We start from the raw sequence: 19,361 nt of genomic DNA, 5'->3' as shown, positions 1-19,361 counted from the left end.
ATATGTGTGTGTGAATATATATAATAACACCCAAACATAAGGTCACCATTACACTTATATATATATATATATATATATATATATATATATATATATATATATATATATATATATATATATATATATATATATATATATATATATATATATATATATATATATATATATATATATATATATATATGTGTGTGTGTTTTTATATGTACTTTTATTTATTTATTTTATTTTATTTTTTTTAATTTTTTTATTTTTTTTAATAATGTCCTGCCCAGCTTCTCGGGCAAATCATATAGCAGATGTAGATGCCCATATCGGCTGTTCAGATTTACTTTACAAAAGAGAAGTGTAGGATACTTCTCTTGTTGCCTTACTTGTATTTTGACTTTATTAAATGTATTTATATTATCATTTGGTGCAGCCGGGCCGGAGCAGGAGGGGATAGAAAGAGAGAAAAAGGAAGACAGAGGGGGGAATTGTGGGGACAAGAGGGGGATTAGACAGAGAGACAAAAACAACAACAGCAAACACAACAACAACAACAACAACAACAGAGCAACATCAGCAAATACGACATGTACAAATATGATGGTAAAAGTAATAGCAAATAAGCAGTTAGCGAAAATTTAAAAAAAAAAAAATACAGAAATGACAATGAGCATTATTACACTAAAAATGGAGCAATATGAATACCAATAGAAATAGTGCTATTGATAATAAACAATACCAGTACTTTACCTTTATTATCAACAATACAATTGTTCAAATGCAACAATACATATACGTAATGATAACTTGAGATACGAAAGAATGCAGAAAAATGGAGGGGAAGAAAGAGAAGCAACCTTAACCTTGTAGATTGTTATAGTAACAATAGGTTAAGCTTTGTCAGTGTGCCATGTGTTATACTCAGTTTACCCTAGGGCAACAACGTTAATATATGTTTGATGAAACGTGATTATGTGCATGAGTGTATGTGTGCATATGTACTTGTATATGTACAGTATGTGTATGTGTGCTTGTACAGTGAATGTATATGTACAGTATGTGTATATGTGTGTACAGCGAATGTATATGTACAGTATGTGTATACAGTATGTGTGTTTGAACAGTGGATGTATATGTACAGTATGTGTAAATGTGTGTTTGTACAGTGAATGTATATGTACAGTATATGTATGTGTGTGTTTGTACAGTGAATGTATGTGTAGTATGTGTATGTGTGTGTTTGTACAGTGAATGTATATGTACAGTATGTGTATATGTATGTTTTTACAGTGAATGTATATGTACAGTATGTGTATACAGTATGTTTGTATAATGAATGTGAGTGTGGATGTACAAACTTTGAATGTGTAAATATGTACTGTATTTATTTGTATATGTATGTGGGAGCGTAGGTACTTATGTATGTCTGTATGTATGTGTGTGAGTATATGTGAATTTGCATGTACAATACATTTGACTCCCAGTGTGTGCGGGAGCCAGAGTACGGCCCCAGCCTCCCCGAGAACCCATCCCACAAACAGTAGGTGTGGTGCCCAGGGAACCAGGGGCCACCGCCCCCACGCAGCCAAGCCGGACAGCGACAGGAACCCCAGAGCCTGGCCCACCATGCCGCCCACAAGGGCCAGCAGCAGGCCGCAGACAGACGCACCCGGCAGAGGACAAGGCACGAGAAAAACAGGGGGAAGCCAGACCCCAAGCCAGCGAGAGACCACACCCCACACGGACAGAAAGGCGGGACGCCCCGCCCGAGGGGCCCGGAGACCCCCCGCAACCGGACGGGAAGACCGCCCCCGCCCCACCGGCAACAGGGCCCCCATGAGCCCCCCCCCCACCCCCGGAGAGCGCGGCGAGGCCAGCCCACGGCCACCCCACCCAAGCCGGCCGCCACAGGACCACCCAGCACGGGGCCACAGGAACCACCCACCCCACCCGCAGGGACCCCAACGATGGAGATGGAACAACCAGCAACCGCCCCGCCGAGTCCCCCCCCCCCCTGAGGTAGGGGAATAAATAAATAAAATAAATAAATACATAATAATAATAATAATAATAATAATAATATTAATAAAATATATTTTTTTTAAAAAGAGGAAAAAAATAAATAAATAAATAATTAAATCTATTTATTAAAAAAATAAAAAATAAATAAATAAAAAAAGAATTAAAAGAAGATCACAGACATGCTGACACACAAGGTCGCTACCCCAACAACTGGCCGACTCGCAGCACCTCGGAATACCCTGCAGCACCAAGCCACCACAGTAGACGCAGGGACCAGACCCAGCAGGCCCCAACCAAGACGGGCACCCGGAAGGGATGGACGGCGGGACCCAGGAGCTCCAGACACGCAGTCCGGATGCAGTAGCCTGAGGCGCCGACCCCCACCCGACAGGCAGGCCCAGAACGTACCCCCAGAAATATACATACATATATATATACATACACATAAACATACACATGTACACATACACACACATACACATGCATACACATACACATATATATATACATACACACATACATACATACATACACACACACACATACACATACATATACACAGTTTGTCAGCCCCGACAACCACCACGCGCGCGCGCTGCCACCAGTCACAACATCAGCCACCCCCCTGCACCAGACCCAGCAGCCACGGGCGCCCACACCACAAACAAACGGCAGCAGAAACAGCAGCCACAACACCCACAGACAGCCAGCACCACCCAATCAAATCAAAGCGATCAAAAAATAAACCGCGACCGGCAACCACACGCCAACAGGATCACAGATACCAGCCAGCGCCAGCCCGCCAGCAAGCCCAAACGCCAACACGCAAACAAGAGACACCAACACCCCCCCCCCCACCCCCCCCCCCCCGCCAAAAGACCCCACCACCCCAACCCCAACCCAAACCCGCACAAACACACCACCGCCCAAACAACCGAGACACAGTATCCAGACCAGACACGGGCGCCGCGCCGCGCCGCCACCACATCAAGTCGCCAGGTCGGGCCACACGGGCACGGACCCCACCCAACAGGAAGCGAGACCCGCGCGACGCCACACACAAATAAATAATAAGATTAAACAAAAATAACAATAATTTAAAAAAATAAAATAAAAAATAATAATAAAATGAAATACAAATTAAATTAAAAATAACAAATACAAATAATTAAATAAAATAAAGTAAGTAAATAATAAAAATAATTTTCAAAAAAATAAAATAAAATAAAAATAAATAAATATATATATATACATATATACATACACATACATACACATACACATACACATACATACATACACACATACACATATATATATATATATATACATACATATATATACACATAAAAAAATAAAAAATAATAATAATAAATTAATAAAAGCCTGGCAGGCCACCAGAACGCAGTCCCCGGAATCCGCGCCGGCCGACGAGGCAATGAGGGGTGCGCCGAACCCCAACCCCCCCACATGCATGTGTACAAGGCCCCCAGAGTGTCTACTGTGTAGTTAAAATTAGGAGGTCAGCCATTACAGCCGACCTCCAGTCCCTATTGATGCGTGTACTGTAGCGTGAGTGAGATATGTATGCTTGTGGGAACTAATAATGCGATTAAAATTGGGGGACATCAAGGTCTTGGTGGGTCCCAACCAAGCCGAACCCTCCAAATCCTAAGTGTCTAATATGCAGCTAAGATTGAGGGATGGCCGAGCAGGGGACAAGACAGGAGGACCGGAGCCCCATAGGAGGCATCCTCAACCCCCCGCCATGCGTCCCCGCAGGACCATCCCCCAAAGTCCTATATTTGTGTGACTGTGTGTGCTATAAGTAGGAGGAGTAGAGGGCCCGGACATCCCCCCCAGTCCATGCGGCCGACAACCAGGAACTACGGCCAGGAAGCCGCCCCCCCCCACGGCCCGTGACCCACACCAGACCACTTTAGCGTGACGTCACGCGAGCCCACCCCCCGCCAAACAAAGCCAGCCCCCGCCCGCCCCAACCCAACCCCGCAGAGCCCATACCAGCAACCAAACGCAGAAAAACTGCACAGCCCCATGCCCAATGCAAACACCGCATCCCGGCCATCCACACAGCAACGCACCCATACGAGTTCCGGCCAGGGGTTGGTGCCCCCCAACTGGGGAAGAAGTCAATGCACCCCGTCCGCACGCCAGCCCCCAAACCAGCCGTCAAGCCAACGCCAGCCAGCCCCCACAACCCCACAAGCGCACAGATACCAGCCACAGTCCCCCAACCACTCCAACCCAACACAGCGACGCCAACCGCCGGCAGTACCACAGCAACCATCACCACCACCGCCCGTCCGCAGTACAAACACCCGCGGCCGCCGAAACCTGAAACAAAAAAAAGCGACCTACCCCGTAAACCACAACAACGCACACCCCCAGCTACCACAGAGGCCGCCAACCCACCTACCCCAACTCATCCACATACAGGCCAATCGATCCACCGGACATCCACACCCATACACACACCTACACATACATACACACATACATACACACATAAAAAATAAACATGAGGCCTGGTTGCCAACAGTGTCCAGCGCCACCAAACCCCGCAGCCATACCCGCACGTCCAGGCCCCCCCGCCCACCACCCACCAGGCACCCCATCCGGCAAAAAGCCATAAGGGCCCAGCCCCGCACCCACAGCCGGCATGCCATGGCATCTCTGCAGGCCTGGTGCCGCGATCAGCAATGCACACCGGGGCAGCGACACACACACATGTACCTACATACATACACACAGATTCCACCATACATACATACAAACGTACACACACACACACACACACACACACACACACACACACACACACACACACACACACACACACACACACACACACTCACACACACACACACACACACACGCACCTATATATACATGTATATAATTTAACAGAATAAATAAAATTTATTAAATAGATAATTAAAAAATATATATATATAAGTATATATATAAATAAAATTAATAAATAAATAAGGGCGGAGTAAAACACAGGAGGGAGACCCCCGCAGGGCAGTCGGGCAGCACCGCCGGGGCCCCAACAAGGGAGGAAAGCAGCCCCCCCAACCCGGCACCAGGCGGGCACGCACAGCCGCAGCGTAGGGCGACCCCGGGCAGACCCCGCCCCGCGCCCCAGGGGATATATATATGTACTATTATGTGTACTTCTCGTGGTACATGCACCGCAGTTTTAGATTCACTCTAATATAGTAATGCTGCCTGAGGCTGAGCCAATAAGAGGCCACGTTACTGAGCAGCACACTGTGATTGGTTTGGTCGCATCTCGTGGCCAATACTACTGTATTGATATTTTTATTTCATTCAACCATATTTCTTTGCTTGAAAATGCCTAATTTAGGCTGACAATGTTGTAGAATATGCTTTAGAAAGTAAATCAAAATCCGTTATGTGATGAAGCCACTGTATCTTAAATGGGGAACGACACTTTAAAAAAGATGTTGCCTATCATTCACAATCCTTATGTAAGACAAGAACAGATGTATTTTTATTTTTATTTTTATTTTTTTATGCATTCTAAATATTAAATGAATGTGATCAAAGGTCCGCTTACAATTGAACCTATGGGAATCGCTCTATTCTGCCTTAAAAAAACGCTTATAAAACATCTAAACACATCCAACAAGGTTTTTTGTATGCACACTGTAAGTATATATGTAATGTAGTAACAGGCATATTCATAATAACATATAATATTTACGTATTTTGCTTATGTTACGCATATGGTGGCACAATATTTTAAATAATGCATCACTGCGTTCGCTTTTTCCTCCCAACAACATCACTGCAGACTTCATGATAGCCAACAAACATAGTATAACGTCACTTACTGTACAATGACTGCTCTCACTGGGATGCTGACTATTAAATTGTTCATATAATGCCATTTACATGAAGAATGACTCATAATTCTCACAAAGAAAAAATGGGGGCGTTACCAAGCATATTCTTGTGTCTTTCTCATCATTGTTGAGTCTAATATGGATTCCAAAGTTGACCAACTTGTTGGATTATGTCTTCATCCTTCTACTATCAAGGTGAGAGGCATTATTTATGATCTATAATAAAGTTTGACAAGCATCAAGGCAAGAAAGCAGCTCACCAGCCGATGATGTCCCCATAACCATACAAGTTAGCTACCTCGCTGTGACAATGCGCCGCTAAAAATAGTTTGTCTGCGTTAGTGTATATAATAACAATATCGCTAATACTTGGTTTGTTTTCAGGTCACGACATGTATTGTTGCCGCATTTTGGATGGTTATTTAAAGGGCTCTATAGGACCTCCCATTAAATCCATTGTAAGCTGACTTCTATTTACCATACGTTCATTTACGAGATAAAATGTATTAAAAAAATAAAAACATGTCTTCTTGTCTCTCATAATGATTGTGAACGGTAGGCAAAATTCCTAAAAAAAAGTGCAGTTGCCCTTTAAGCACGATGTGGCGACGGACGAATATATATTGTTTTAAGTCTCTGCTGTTTGCCGCCACACAGATCACAACACCCACATACTGTATTTACCTAGATATCGCAGCATTTAACATGATTTTTTTCACAATAAAATCTTGTAGTAAAAATGTACTCTAACATCACAACAATATATTTTTATTTCCCAGCAATTAACTGTTATTTCCAAGTGAAGTACTGCAATCATAGTTCTCTGTAATATTACAACAAACTACTGTAATTTCAAACGGATTTGTTATTTTAGAGGTGTTGTAGACTATGTTGCACACTATTGTACAGTAAGTGGCGGCATGCATGAGGGGCTGTTGGCACAAATTGCAGCCACGCTTCCGTCAGTCTACCCCAGGGCAGCTGTGGCTATGAAAGTAGCTTACCACCACCAGGTGTGAATGAATGATGGGTTCTACATGTAAAGCGACTTTGGGTACTTAGAAAAGCGCTATATAAATCCCAGGTATTATTATTATTATTATTATGCTGTTAAATCGACTCTGATTAAGTATAAAATTACAATTTAGAAGTTACAACATTTAGTTGTAACTTTATTTTAATTACAGTAAAAGCCCAACTCTGCGGTTAGAGGAAATTACTGTACAGATATTTCACAGGGAATTACTGTAAATATTACTGTAAAATAATTGCAATTATTAGCCAGTAAATCGCTGTGAATTTACAATTATTTTTTTTACAGTGCACCACAGCTCTCATGTGCGCTCGCTCACTGCAGCGGCCATGCAGAAACTATGTCTGTATATTTATTTATTTATTTATTTTTATTTTTTGTCCTGTCCAGCTTCTCAGGCAAATCATATTGTTGATGTAGATGCCCATATCGGCTGTACAAATGTACTTTACAAAAGAAAAGTGTGGGATACTTCTCTTGTTGCCTTATTTGTATTTTACTTTATTAAATGGATTTATAATATTATTTGGTGCAGCCGGGCCGGAGCAGGAGGGGATAGAAAGAGAAAAAAAGGAAGACAGAGGGGGAAATTGTGGGGACAAGAGGGGTATAAGACAGAGAGACAAACACAATAACAATAACAACAACAACAACAACAACAATAGAACAACATCAGCAAATATGATATGTACAAATATGATGGTAAAAGTGATAGCAAAGAAGTGATTAGTGAAATAAATAATAATACAGAAATGACAATGAACATTATTACACTACAAATGGAGCAATACAAATACCAATAGAAATAGCACTATTGATAATGAATAGTAATAATTACCTCTATTATCAACAATACAATTGTTCAAATGCAACAATACATATATGGAATGATAACTTGAAATACAAAAGAAAGCAGATAAATGGAGGGGAAGAAAGAGAAGCCAACTATATTAACCTTGTAGATTGTTATAGTAACAATAGGTTAAGCTTTGTCAGTGTGCCGTGTGTTACCCAGTTTCCCCTAGGGCAGCAACGTTAATATATGTTTGATGAAACGTGATTATATGCACAAGTGTATGCATTTATTTGTACTTGTATATGTACAGTATTTGTATATGTATGTTTGTACAGTGAATGTGTATGTACAGTTTGTGTATATGCATGTTTGTACAGTGAATGTGCGTGTGGATGTACAAACTTTGAGTGGGCATATTTAAAGTTCTGGGCACTCCATGCAATGCGGATTTGTTAAATTTTTATTATCTACACTCATTAAATTATTATTCAAAGCAACACAATGTAAATTGAAGCTTTTTCCCCAATCAAATTAGGCCCGAAATAAAAGTGAATCTGTCTTTGTATTGTCTCAATAATAACCCAGTATGTGCTTGATTATAATTGGTAAAGCCCTGTTAAATGTTGAACAGATGCTAAAATTGTTCCTTTTTATAGAATACAATATCATTTTAATGAGAAACTCCTTTCTTACAGATGCTGTGATCGACTTAACCATGATATCGACAGCAGAGGTCACCAAAGTAAATCACTTTTCCATCTCATGTATCAACGGAGACCGCACGCCTGCCCATGTGGAACTGGACATTAAGAGAGACAACACAATCCTCATATTCCCAAAGATGCCAAATTTCAAACTACATAAACCCAGGAACAAGAAAGTGGTGGCCAGAGACTTCAAAGACCTGGATAACATCGGTATATTTTACTGCGAATCCACTCAGGAAGTTCCTCCGCTTGAGACGGTCACAATGATTAACAACTTTGGCAGAGGTACATTCACATATCATACACATAAACATGCATGATATCAACATGTATCGTGTTATTATTCACAGCGAACTTTGTCCCGAATCACCTGACTCTGACTGCCAATAAAGGGGAAACGGTTCACCTCAGCATGCAGCTCCTCAGCTCCCAAAGGAGGGACGTGACCTGGAAGTACAACGGTAGAGCAGATTGACGCGCTTGCTACAGGATACTTTTAAATCCATGTCAATAATGATGCACTTTGTGTAGGAAATTACTACTACATGACTCACTGGAACGACATGGTCAACCGCACTGCTGTTCTGACTGTGGAGAACGCAGCTTTTGCCAATGAAGGCATCTACAGTGCCAGCTACGTGGGGGACAGTCCTCTGCAGGGGGCCTGGATGAGACTCATTGTCAGAGGTTTGTGGGAAACACCCCTCATAATGGACTTTTAACGCCTTGAGCGCCAGATGTAGCAATTCCTTTAATGACATACAGATGTTACACTGCTCCGCCAACATAAACTTTGCTTAAGTATGCAAAAAATACAGTATGGTATAGTATTGTATCGCAAAACCCAAAACCAGTGAAGTTGGCACGTTGTGTAAATGGTAAATAAAAACAGAATACAATGATTTGCAAATCCTTTTCAACTTATATTCAATTGAATAGACTGCAAAGACAAGATACTTAAAGGCCTACTGAAACCCACTACTTCCGACCACGCAGTCTGATAGTTTATACATCAATGATGAAATCTTAACATTGCAACACATGCCAATACGGCCGGGTTAACTTATAAAGTGCAATTTTAAATTTCCCACTAAACTTCCGGTTGAAAACGTCTATGTATGATGACGTATGCACGTGACGTTAACAGTTGATACGGAAGTATTCGGACCCATTGAATCCAATACAAAAAAGCTCTGTTTTCATTTCATAATTCCACAGTATTCTGGACATCTGTGTTGGTGAATCTTTTGCAATTTGTTTAATGAACAATGGCGACTGCAAAGAAAAAAGTTGTAGGTGGGATCGGTGTATTAGCAGCGGACTACAGCAACACAACCAGGAAGACAGAGATGGATAGCAGACGCGTTAGCCCCCGAACTCACCTTAACTTCCTCCGTCTCGCCGACCGCATCTGTGATCGGGTGAAGTCCTTCTTCTTACCGTCGATCGCTGGAACGCAGGTGAGCACGGGTGTTGATGAGCAGATGAGGGCTGGCTGGCGTAGGTGGAGCGCTAATGTTTTATCATAGCTCTGTGAGGTCCGGTTGCTAAGTTGCTAAGTTAGCTTCAGCGTCGTTAGCAACAGCATTGTTAAGCTTTGCCAGGCTGAGAATTATTAACCGTGTAGTTACATGTCCATGGTTTAATAGTATTGTTGATCTGCTGTCTATCCTTCCAGTCAGGGATGTATTTATTTAGTTTCTATCTGCATTTGAGCCAGATGCTATCACGTTAGCTCAGTAGCTAAAGAGCTTTGCCGATGTATTGTCGTGGAGATAAAAGTCACTGTGAATGTCCATTTCGCGTTCTCGACTCTCATTTTCTAGAGGATATAGTATCTGAGGTGGTTTAAAATACAAATCCGTGAGCCACAATAGAAAAAGGAGAGAGTGTGGAATCCAATGAGCCAGCTTGTACCTAAGTTACGGTCAGAGCGAAAAAAGGTATGTTTGCACTGCATTCTAGTCATTTACTATAACGTTCCTCATCCACAAATCTTTCATCCTCGCTCAAATTAATGGGGTAATCGTCGCTTTCTCGGTCCGAATCGCTCTAGCTGCATTGAAAACAATAGGAAAATATGAGGAAGCGAACAACCGACTACGTCACGCTACTTCCGGTAGGGGCAAGGCTTTTTTTTATCAGAGACCAAAAGTTGTGAACTTTATCGTCGTTCTATACTAAATCCTTTCACCAAAAATATGGCAATATCGCGAAATGATCAAGTATGACACACAGAATGGATCTGCTATCCCCGTTTAAATTAAAACATTTCATTTCAGTAGGCCTTTAACGTTTGAAATTAGAAACTTAAAAAATTTTTTTTGCAAATAATCCTTAACTTACAATTTACTGGCAGCAACACATTGCAAAAAATTTGGCACAGGGGCATTTTTACTACTGTGTTACATGGCCTTTCCTTTTAACAACACTGAGGAGACCAATTTTTTAAGCTTTTCAGGTGGAATTATTCCCCATTCTTGCTTGTTGTTCAACAGTCCGAGGGTCTCCATTGTCGTATTTTACACTTCATAATGCGCCACACATTTTTAATTGGAGACAGGTCTGGACTATAGACAGGACAATCTAGTACCTGCACTCTTTTATTACGAAGCCACACTGTTGTAACACGTGGCTTGGCATTGTCTTGCTGAAATAAGCAAGACAATGATAACGTTGCTTGGTTGGCAACATATGTTGCTCCAAAACTTGTATGTACCTTTTAGCATTAATGGTGCCTTCACAGATGTGTAAGTTACCCATGCCTTGGGCACTAATACACCCCCATACCATCACAGATGCTGGCTTTTGAACTTTGCGCCTATAACAATCCGGATGGACTGCAATAGCTCATTGAGAAATGTTGTTCTTAAACTGTTCGACAATTTGCTCACGCATTTGTTGACAAAGTGGTGACTCTCGCCCCATCCTTGTTTGTGAATGACTGAGCATTTCATGGAAGCTGCTTTTATACCCAATCATAGCACCCACCTGTTCCCAATTAGCATGTTCACCTGTGGGATGTTCCAAATAAGTGTTTGATGAGCATACCTCAACTTTATCAGTCTTTTTTACCACTTGTGCCAGCTTTTTTGAAACATGTTGCAGGCATCAAATTCCAAATGAGCTAATATTTGCAAAAACTAAAAATGTTTCTCAGTTCGAACGTTAATTATCTTGTCTTTGCAGTCTATTCAATTGAATTTAAGTTGAAATGGATTTTCAAATCATTGTTTTCTGTTTTTATTTACGATTTACACAACGTGCCAACTTCACAGGTTTTGGGTTTTGTATTTAGTAAAATAATTTGCCTTGATTTGTTAGTTATATGTGCATAAGAAAAGTCTGCTTGCAAAGGTTTCCTAAAGTGCATCATGGTTTGCACATGTGTTGTAAAGCTGCTCCCAATTATCAATGGTAGTTGACAGTACATGACCTCCATTGCTTATTTTCAGGCTTCGGTCTTTTGTAAATAAAAATACGTCATAAATGTTCATTTAAAATGATCATAGCCGTGAAAGTTCAATAATATTGTTGCTTGAGACTAGGGATGGGAATTGAATAGATTTTTACAATTCCGATTTTAATTCTGCTTAACGGTTTGGTTCTTTATCAATTATCTTATCGATTCTCATTTGGATGAAAGGATAGCAATCAAGTTAATTAGCATCCACTTTGCAGGTGCCAAAAAAAAAAAAATTGTTTAAAAGTATTATTTTCTTAAATGTTTGCACAGTATATATGCTGAGCACTCAAAAGTCAGTACAACTAGGTCAGTCAAAGACAGTTACAACAAGCAAGTTAAGTCAAGTAGAAGTACACTGTGCAATGTTTCAACCAGCAACTATGAAAATTAACCATTATTTAGCCGAAAGTTATGCATATCTGCTGTTTTAGTAAGCATACGTGATAATTCTAACTAAACACGATGTCGCCAGCTGTGGAGAACTCCTCTTCTGAAGGTGGCGTGCAAACTGGCGGTCAGACACCATCTCGTCATGTGATGCATGACAAACATTTATTTCACGTTTGCAGTTAATAATAGCATGTTTTAACATGATCGGCAGTGTTAGTTTGTTAGTTAGCTACAGTGGTGATTCACTTTCATTTCGGAGGGGATGGAAAACGCATCATTCACTCAATGTTATCACATGCTGGGTCTGCTAATGCTTCTGCTAGTAGTTTCTCAATTTGATGCAATATCCACTTTCTAAGTATTGCAAATTGCCCCTTTGCCTTCCTTTCTCGTGAATAATTCTAACGTGTGCGCTGCTGTTCGGCGCTTCGCATGATGATGTCATGGGGGCCCACAGATATCGCTATAAAGGAATCGTAACAAAACTGTCAAATGATTCCCAGGAATCAAAACCCTGTGAGCCGTCTCAACAAGAATTAGTTTTCGATTCCCATTCCTATCTAAGACTACCTACACCTCTTATCAAAAATACATAATTGTTCATTCCACCGAGAATGCGGAAAAGCCTAACTTTGAACATTTTACTCAACAATGCTGACCTTTCAGCATTCATACACAGCACCAGCATTTTGGAACCAGGATGAGGAAAGGTAAGGTAAAACGGTAAAAAATATAATAAATCTATTTGTGGCAGCAGAGGACAAATTTATGTGCAAGTTTCATAGTTGCATCTCATTGCCCATAATTGTGGTGCGTTCAAGGACCCTCAATGAATGTTACAGACGTTACCATTTTTTAAAGACAGAGGTAAACTTAACCAGCAGAAGATACACTAATGATAATATAATCATACTAATAATGATGTAATTATATTATTATTCATACTATCCACTAATGATAATCCTACGTGAATATCAGAAAAGCTCTATTTTACACTCTGAAGTAAAAGAAAACTTGACTGATTTATAATCATATTAAAGTGAAAATGATCTGTAAACATATGCTGGCCACTTTACTTTGAATGTGTTGGCACTTTCTTGGAAAAAAAAATATATATATATTTTTTAAAAATAAAACCAAATTATTTTGTGAAGTTTTTTCTAAACATGTTCTAGAAGCATTATTTTAATCCCATTTTTAAAAGTCAAACACCTAATTAAGGTTTTTAAATAAAATGCTGGTTTCAACCAAATCCATGCAATAATTTGTTTTTAGTAGAGATGTCCGATAATATCGGACTGCCGATATTATCGGCCGATAAATGCTTTAAAATGTAATATAGAAAATTATCGATATCGGTTTCAAAATTATCGGTATCGGTTTCAAAAAGTAAAATGTATTACCTTTTAAAACGCCGCTGTGTACACGGACGTAGGGAGAAGTACAGAGCACCAATAAACCTTAAAGGCACTGCCTTTGCGTGCCGGCCCAATCTCATAATATCTACGGCTTTTCACACACACAAGTGAATGCAAAGCATACTTGGTCAACAGCCATACAGGTCACACTGAGGGTAGCCGTATAAACAACTTTAACACTGTTACAAATATGCGCCACACTGTGAAGCCACACCAAACAAGAATGACCAGCACATTTCGGGAGAACATCCGCACCGTAACACAACATAAACAAAACAGAACAAATACCCAGAACCCCTTGCAGCTCTAACTCTTCCGGGATGCTACAATATACACCCCCCGCTATCCCCTATTTCCCCCACCTCAACTCCGCCCACCTCAACCTCCTCATGCTCTTTCAGGGAGAGCATGTCCCAAATTCCAAGCTGCTGTTTTGAGGCATGTTAAAAAAAAAAAGCGCTTTGTGACTTCAATAATAAATATGGCAATGCCATGTTGGCATTTTTTTCCATAACTTGAGTTGATTTATTTTGGGAAACCTTGTTACATTGTTTAATGCATCCAGCGGGGCATCACAACAAAATTAGGCATAATAATGTGTTAATTCCACGACTCTATATATCGGTATCGGTTGATATCGGAATCGGTAATTAAGAGTTGGACAATATAGGAATATCGGATATTGGCAAAAAAGCCATTATCGGACATCTCTAGTTTTTAGTGCATGTAAACAAACATACCAAGTGTGTGTATGGGGCAGCGACGTTGGGTTTGGCGTGGTATGGGGGGCCCTTTCGGAGTCTTGTGTATGGGGGCCCAGAGTTTGGTGCTAGGCCCATCAATAGGGTTGTACAAAAAATCAAATAGACTTAACACTAACATGCTATCTAGGTTCTAAATGACCAAGATTGCTATCTTTATTTTACTAAACAGGCTGTATCACAGACATATGCTGCAATTGCACTCTTGGACTCACATTGCACTATTGTGAGCACCACTTCTTCTTCACCGGCAAGTTGGCTCAACTTGGCTAATATTCATCAGCTCGCTGGAGGAGCGATTGCACTAAAGCATAACTTTTCTTTTGACATTTCTTTGTTACATGCACGAATGTACTATCCACGATCCAAGGGTGCAATATTTCTGACTTGATAAATTATATTTAGCATTCTATTTGTGTCTATTTTAAAAAGCTATCCTTCCGAACATTGGAAGTTTCTTTCAAGCAGCACGAGACGAAGAGAAGTGTAATAATAATGATAATTTTAAACATAGCGTGTATGAAACACAGTGGCTGAGAGAATCACAATCTCAACCCTAGATCAGACAGTCATTAGTATTTATAATAATAGTATAGTAATAGTATTTATTGTCTATTGTGAGCGAACTGTGGCGCTGAATTTCCCCCAGGGATCAATAAAGTACTTTCTATTCTATTCTATTACACTTTTTACAGAATCGTGCAATCCTAATAGATGAAAAAATATTATCTTTAAAATCAGCGCACACTGGCAAAAAGGTCATTGTGAACCTCATCCATGTTGTTTCAATAGCCCGTGTGTGTTAAAAGTGTCTACCGCCAACCAATCATGTTTTTCGTAATAAGGTTTAAAAACAGGAAGTGATGTCGCACATTTCTTATGACACATATCAAAACCTCCCCAGCTATTATATTATTTTATTCATCTAGAAACTAAGCATTATTACTTTGTAAAGGCAGCCCCTGCATCTGCACTGCAACCAACTCACACATCTTACCTTCTTCTATGCATTCTAAATAGTGAAAAACTGCTAGTACAAGCAAGGTACTAGCAGGTAATTGGGATTCATCATCTCTGCCAATAAAGTGCTCTAAAAACCTCCCAAAGCTGCCAACAACACTCCATTGACATGTCGGGACCTGCAAATTAACCAAGCTAAAGCTGCATTGTTATTGTGAGAGCTAAAGCTGAGGAACTACTTTTTTGGCGTCGAGGCACATTGCCTTGCTCACACTGCTCCTCCGGACACCAGCGAGCTACTTGAGTTTCTTCTGCTGCTGTATTGCCTTTGAATTTGTGAAAGTTAATGCTGGGTTGTAAATCCTGCGTCTCACATGTATAGCAGAAGGTTGTGGCACTAAGCCGAGAAGTTGGTCAACGTTGAAATACCACACGCTATGCAAGCAGTGGATACTTGATTTAAACAAACGGAACACAGCATAAAACCCAACAACACCTCTCGGAGGACTCGGTAAATGTTTCCTCCCGGCGTTTTCATCTGAGGAGTGAGGATTGTGCTGGATTTAGCAGCTGAAGGAGAGCACATGTGCTGAAAGATGAAAACATCTCATCAGTCGGCACCCAATTGAGAGCGGATATTGTAAGTCACTTTTTTTTTATGTTTTTGGTCGAAACTTTTAGCAATAGTGCTACATGGTAACTCTCCAAGGCTGCCATGAAGTCTGCCATTAGTGGTAGCAAACACAGAAAGTGTTTTCTATGTTTTTTTTCTTGAAGGAAGTAGCGTTCACTCTGTGAAAGCAATGCGCCCAGGAATTAAGTTATGGCAATGCTTAATATGACCAAAATACCGTAAATATTACATGTTAATACATGTTATCGTGCATTGTGTTACTACATCACATACATACGTACATCATGTATATAAACAGTGTTAGAGGTCTATGGATGGTTTTCTGAGGGCTTTCTGATCCAATCCAATCCACTTTATTTGTATAGCACATTTAAACTACAGAAATGTTTCCAAAGTGCTGCACAACAATATTAAAAACAATATTCAAATATTACCCTTAGCTCCACCAATGACTGAATAAAAACAAAAAAAATAAATAAATATAAAGACAATATAAAAACAATATAAAAATAAATATGATTAAAAACTATTTTAAAAGGTAAAACCAATTAAAACAATAAATAGAAAATCAACATTTTAAAAACACAGAGGACCACAGAGGACCACACAACTCACGTAGTGTTGAAAGCCAAATAATAAAAGTGGGTCTTAAGACGAGACTTAAAACACTCCACTGTGGGAGCAGTTCGAACATGGAGGCGCAGCGTGTTCCAGAGCTTAGGGCCGACCACAGAGAAGGCCCTGTCTCCCCTGGTTTTAAGTCTCGTCTTGGGCACTACGAGCTGGAGCTGGCTCTCGGACCTCAGAGCGCGCGCAGGAGTGTAAATTTGGATGTGGTCCGAGATATAATGAGGTGCCAGTCCATGTAAAGCTTTCTAGGTGGAATAGATAACTCTCTATTACCTGCATTGTTTGCTGCCTGTTATGAGCAATTTTTTAAAAATGTCTTTTAATTATTATTAATCAATCCAACAAAATAATACACAATAATACCATAATAATACAATTCTAGTTCCAAAACCAAACCCGGCCCAGCAACATACAGAATAGCAATCAACATAGCAATTGAAAAGACACACAAATGTGACACAAAACAATCCAAAAGTAGTCAAACAAGAATGAATAATATCAACAACAGTATCAATATTCATAAGAATTCCAGCATAGCAGTGATTAGAAATCCCTCATTGACATTATCATCACAGCCATTTATAAAAAAAATAAAAACATTAAAAAATATATATATATACCGTATTTTTCGGACTATAAATCGCAGTTTTTTTCATAGTTTGGCCGGGGGTGCGACTTATACTTAGGAGCAACTTATGTGTTTATGGGTTTAATGAGAGAAGCCGTGCGATCAGACGTGAGTGCCGCAAAGCTGAACGCAGGTGGAAGAAGGACAAGCTTCAGGTGTCACTCCAGATTTTAAAGGACTGTTGGCATCGATATCAGAGCACAGTAAAAGAGGCAAAAAGAGAACATTTGGCAAACATTATTGCCTCAAATAGTCTTGACCCTCGTGTTTTATTCAAAACCATTGACTCTGTTCTTAATGCCCCTCAGCCTACATGTTTGGAACCCTCCTCTGAATTGTGCAATGCCTTTTTAAAGTATTTTATTGATAAGATTGCCACAACGAGGGCTCTCATCTCTGTTCCGACCTCTGACCCTTCTGTCCCGTTTAACTACTCTGCTGTTTTTAATCAGTTTGAGCAAGTGACTCTGCGGCAGTTACAAGAGTTAACTAATCATATGAAGCCCTCAGGTTCCCCCCATGATGCTGTCCCTCCTACATTTTTTAAAGAAGTGTTTTCTTGTATAGGGCAGCCTGTTCTTAACATTTTAAATAGCAGTTTGTTTTCTGGTGTGGTTCCTACCAGTTTTAAACACGCCGTGGTTCAACCACTTTTAAAGAAACCTGGTCTGGACAGTTCAGTTTTAGCCCATTTTAGACCCATTTCTAAGCTGCCTTTTCTCTCAAAAATCTTGGAGAAGATTGTTTTTACCCAGTTAAATACTTTTTTAGAGGATTCTGATATTTTAGAAGTCTTTCAGTCTGGGTTTAAACCCCTCCATAGTACCGAGTCAGCATTAGTAAGGGTTTTTAATGACATCTTTCGAGCAACAGACTTAGGTGATCATGTGATTTTAGTTTTACTCGATCTAACAGCAGCATTTGATACGGTGGACCATAATATTTTAATTAGCCGCCTACAACATCAAGTGGGCATCTGTGGTACTGCCCTGAGTTGGCTGAAGTCATATTTGACTAACAGGACCTTCTCTGTAAATGTTGCTGGTTCTGAATCTTCTGTTGCTCCCTTAACATGTGGGGTCCCACAGGGCTCAGTTGTAGGACCACTGCTCTTTTCTATTTATTTACTTCCCCTGGGCTCAATCCAAAGAAAGCATGGTATTTGTTTTCATTGTTACGCTGATGACACACAAATGTATTTTCCGTTAAAGAAAAATCATGCCTCTTCAATACAGCCATTACTTGCTTGTCTTGATGACATCAAGGCCTGGATGGCCCTAAACTTCTTAAACTTCAATGAAAAGAAGACAGAAGTAATAGTGTTTGGACCTAGTGGTACCTGTGAGCTTCCCCCTGTTGTCTTTTCCCCCTTGGCTTTGTACGTTAAGCCTGTGATCACCAACCTGGGTTTTCGTATTGACAGTGATTTTAAATTGGACCGTCAGATTGGCACAGTGGTGAAAGCCAGCTTTTTTTTATTTACGTCAGCTGGCCAAGGTTAAAAACCTTCTTTCTAGGCAACAGTTTGAGACAGTAATCCATGCCATTATTACATCTCGGCTGGATTACTGTAACGCTTTATATTTTGGAATTAGTCAGTCCTCCTTCTCACGTCTGCAGCTGGTCCAAAATGTAGCTGCCCGACTTTTAACAAACACAAGAAAAAGAGAGCACATTACTCCTGTTTTAGCCTCCCTCCACTGGCTGCCTGTGTCTTTTAGAGTCCATTTTAAAATTATCTTACTTGTTTTTAAATCCTTACATGGTCTTGCCCCACCTTACCTCTCTGAGCTGCTCCACCTCTATGCCCCCACCCGGTCCCTCAGGTCAGCTGATCAGCTGATCCTGGAGGTACCCAAATCCAAGCGTAAGCTCAGGGGGGACAGAGCCTTCTCTGTTGCGGGCCCCAAACTCTGGAATGATCTTCCACTTCATGTGAGACAGGCCCCTTCTTTGGCTATTTTTTAGACCCTTCTTAAAACCCATTTTTATTCACTGGCTTTTAACCCAGCATGAGACTTTAAACTGTTTTTAACTT

The 19,361-nt window shown here is 40.5% G+C and overlaps 1 protein-coding gene across 2 annotated transcripts in view; it reads left to right on the top strand.

The window, feature by feature from the left end:
• tie1 (tyrosine kinase with immunoglobulin-like and EGF-like domains 1) overlaps positions 1-19,361 on the top strand; it is a 77,224-nt gene that overhangs the window by 4,753 nt on the left and 53,110 nt on the right. For both annotated transcript variants that reach the window (XM_062028206.1, XM_062028204.1), the window contains exons 2-4: positions 8,425-8,721; positions 8,787-8,897; positions 8,968-9,123. In XM_062028206.1, coding sequence (XP_061884190.1) covers positions 8,425-8,721; positions 8,787-8,897; positions 8,968-9,123 — 564 coding nt within the window. The remainder of the gene's footprint in view (positions 1-8,424; positions 8,722-8,786; positions 8,898-8,967; positions 9,124-19,361) is intronic.

The sequence above is a fragment of the Entelurus aequoreus genome, linkage group LG19 (assembly GCF_033978785.1).
Source record: "Entelurus aequoreus isolate RoL-2023_Sb linkage group LG19, RoL_Eaeq_v1.1, whole genome shotgun sequence".
NCBI classification, from domain to species: Eukaryota; Metazoa; Chordata; class Actinopteri; order Syngnathiformes; family Syngnathidae; genus Entelurus; species Entelurus aequoreus.
This window is presented reverse-complemented; position numbering and strand designations above follow the sequence as displayed.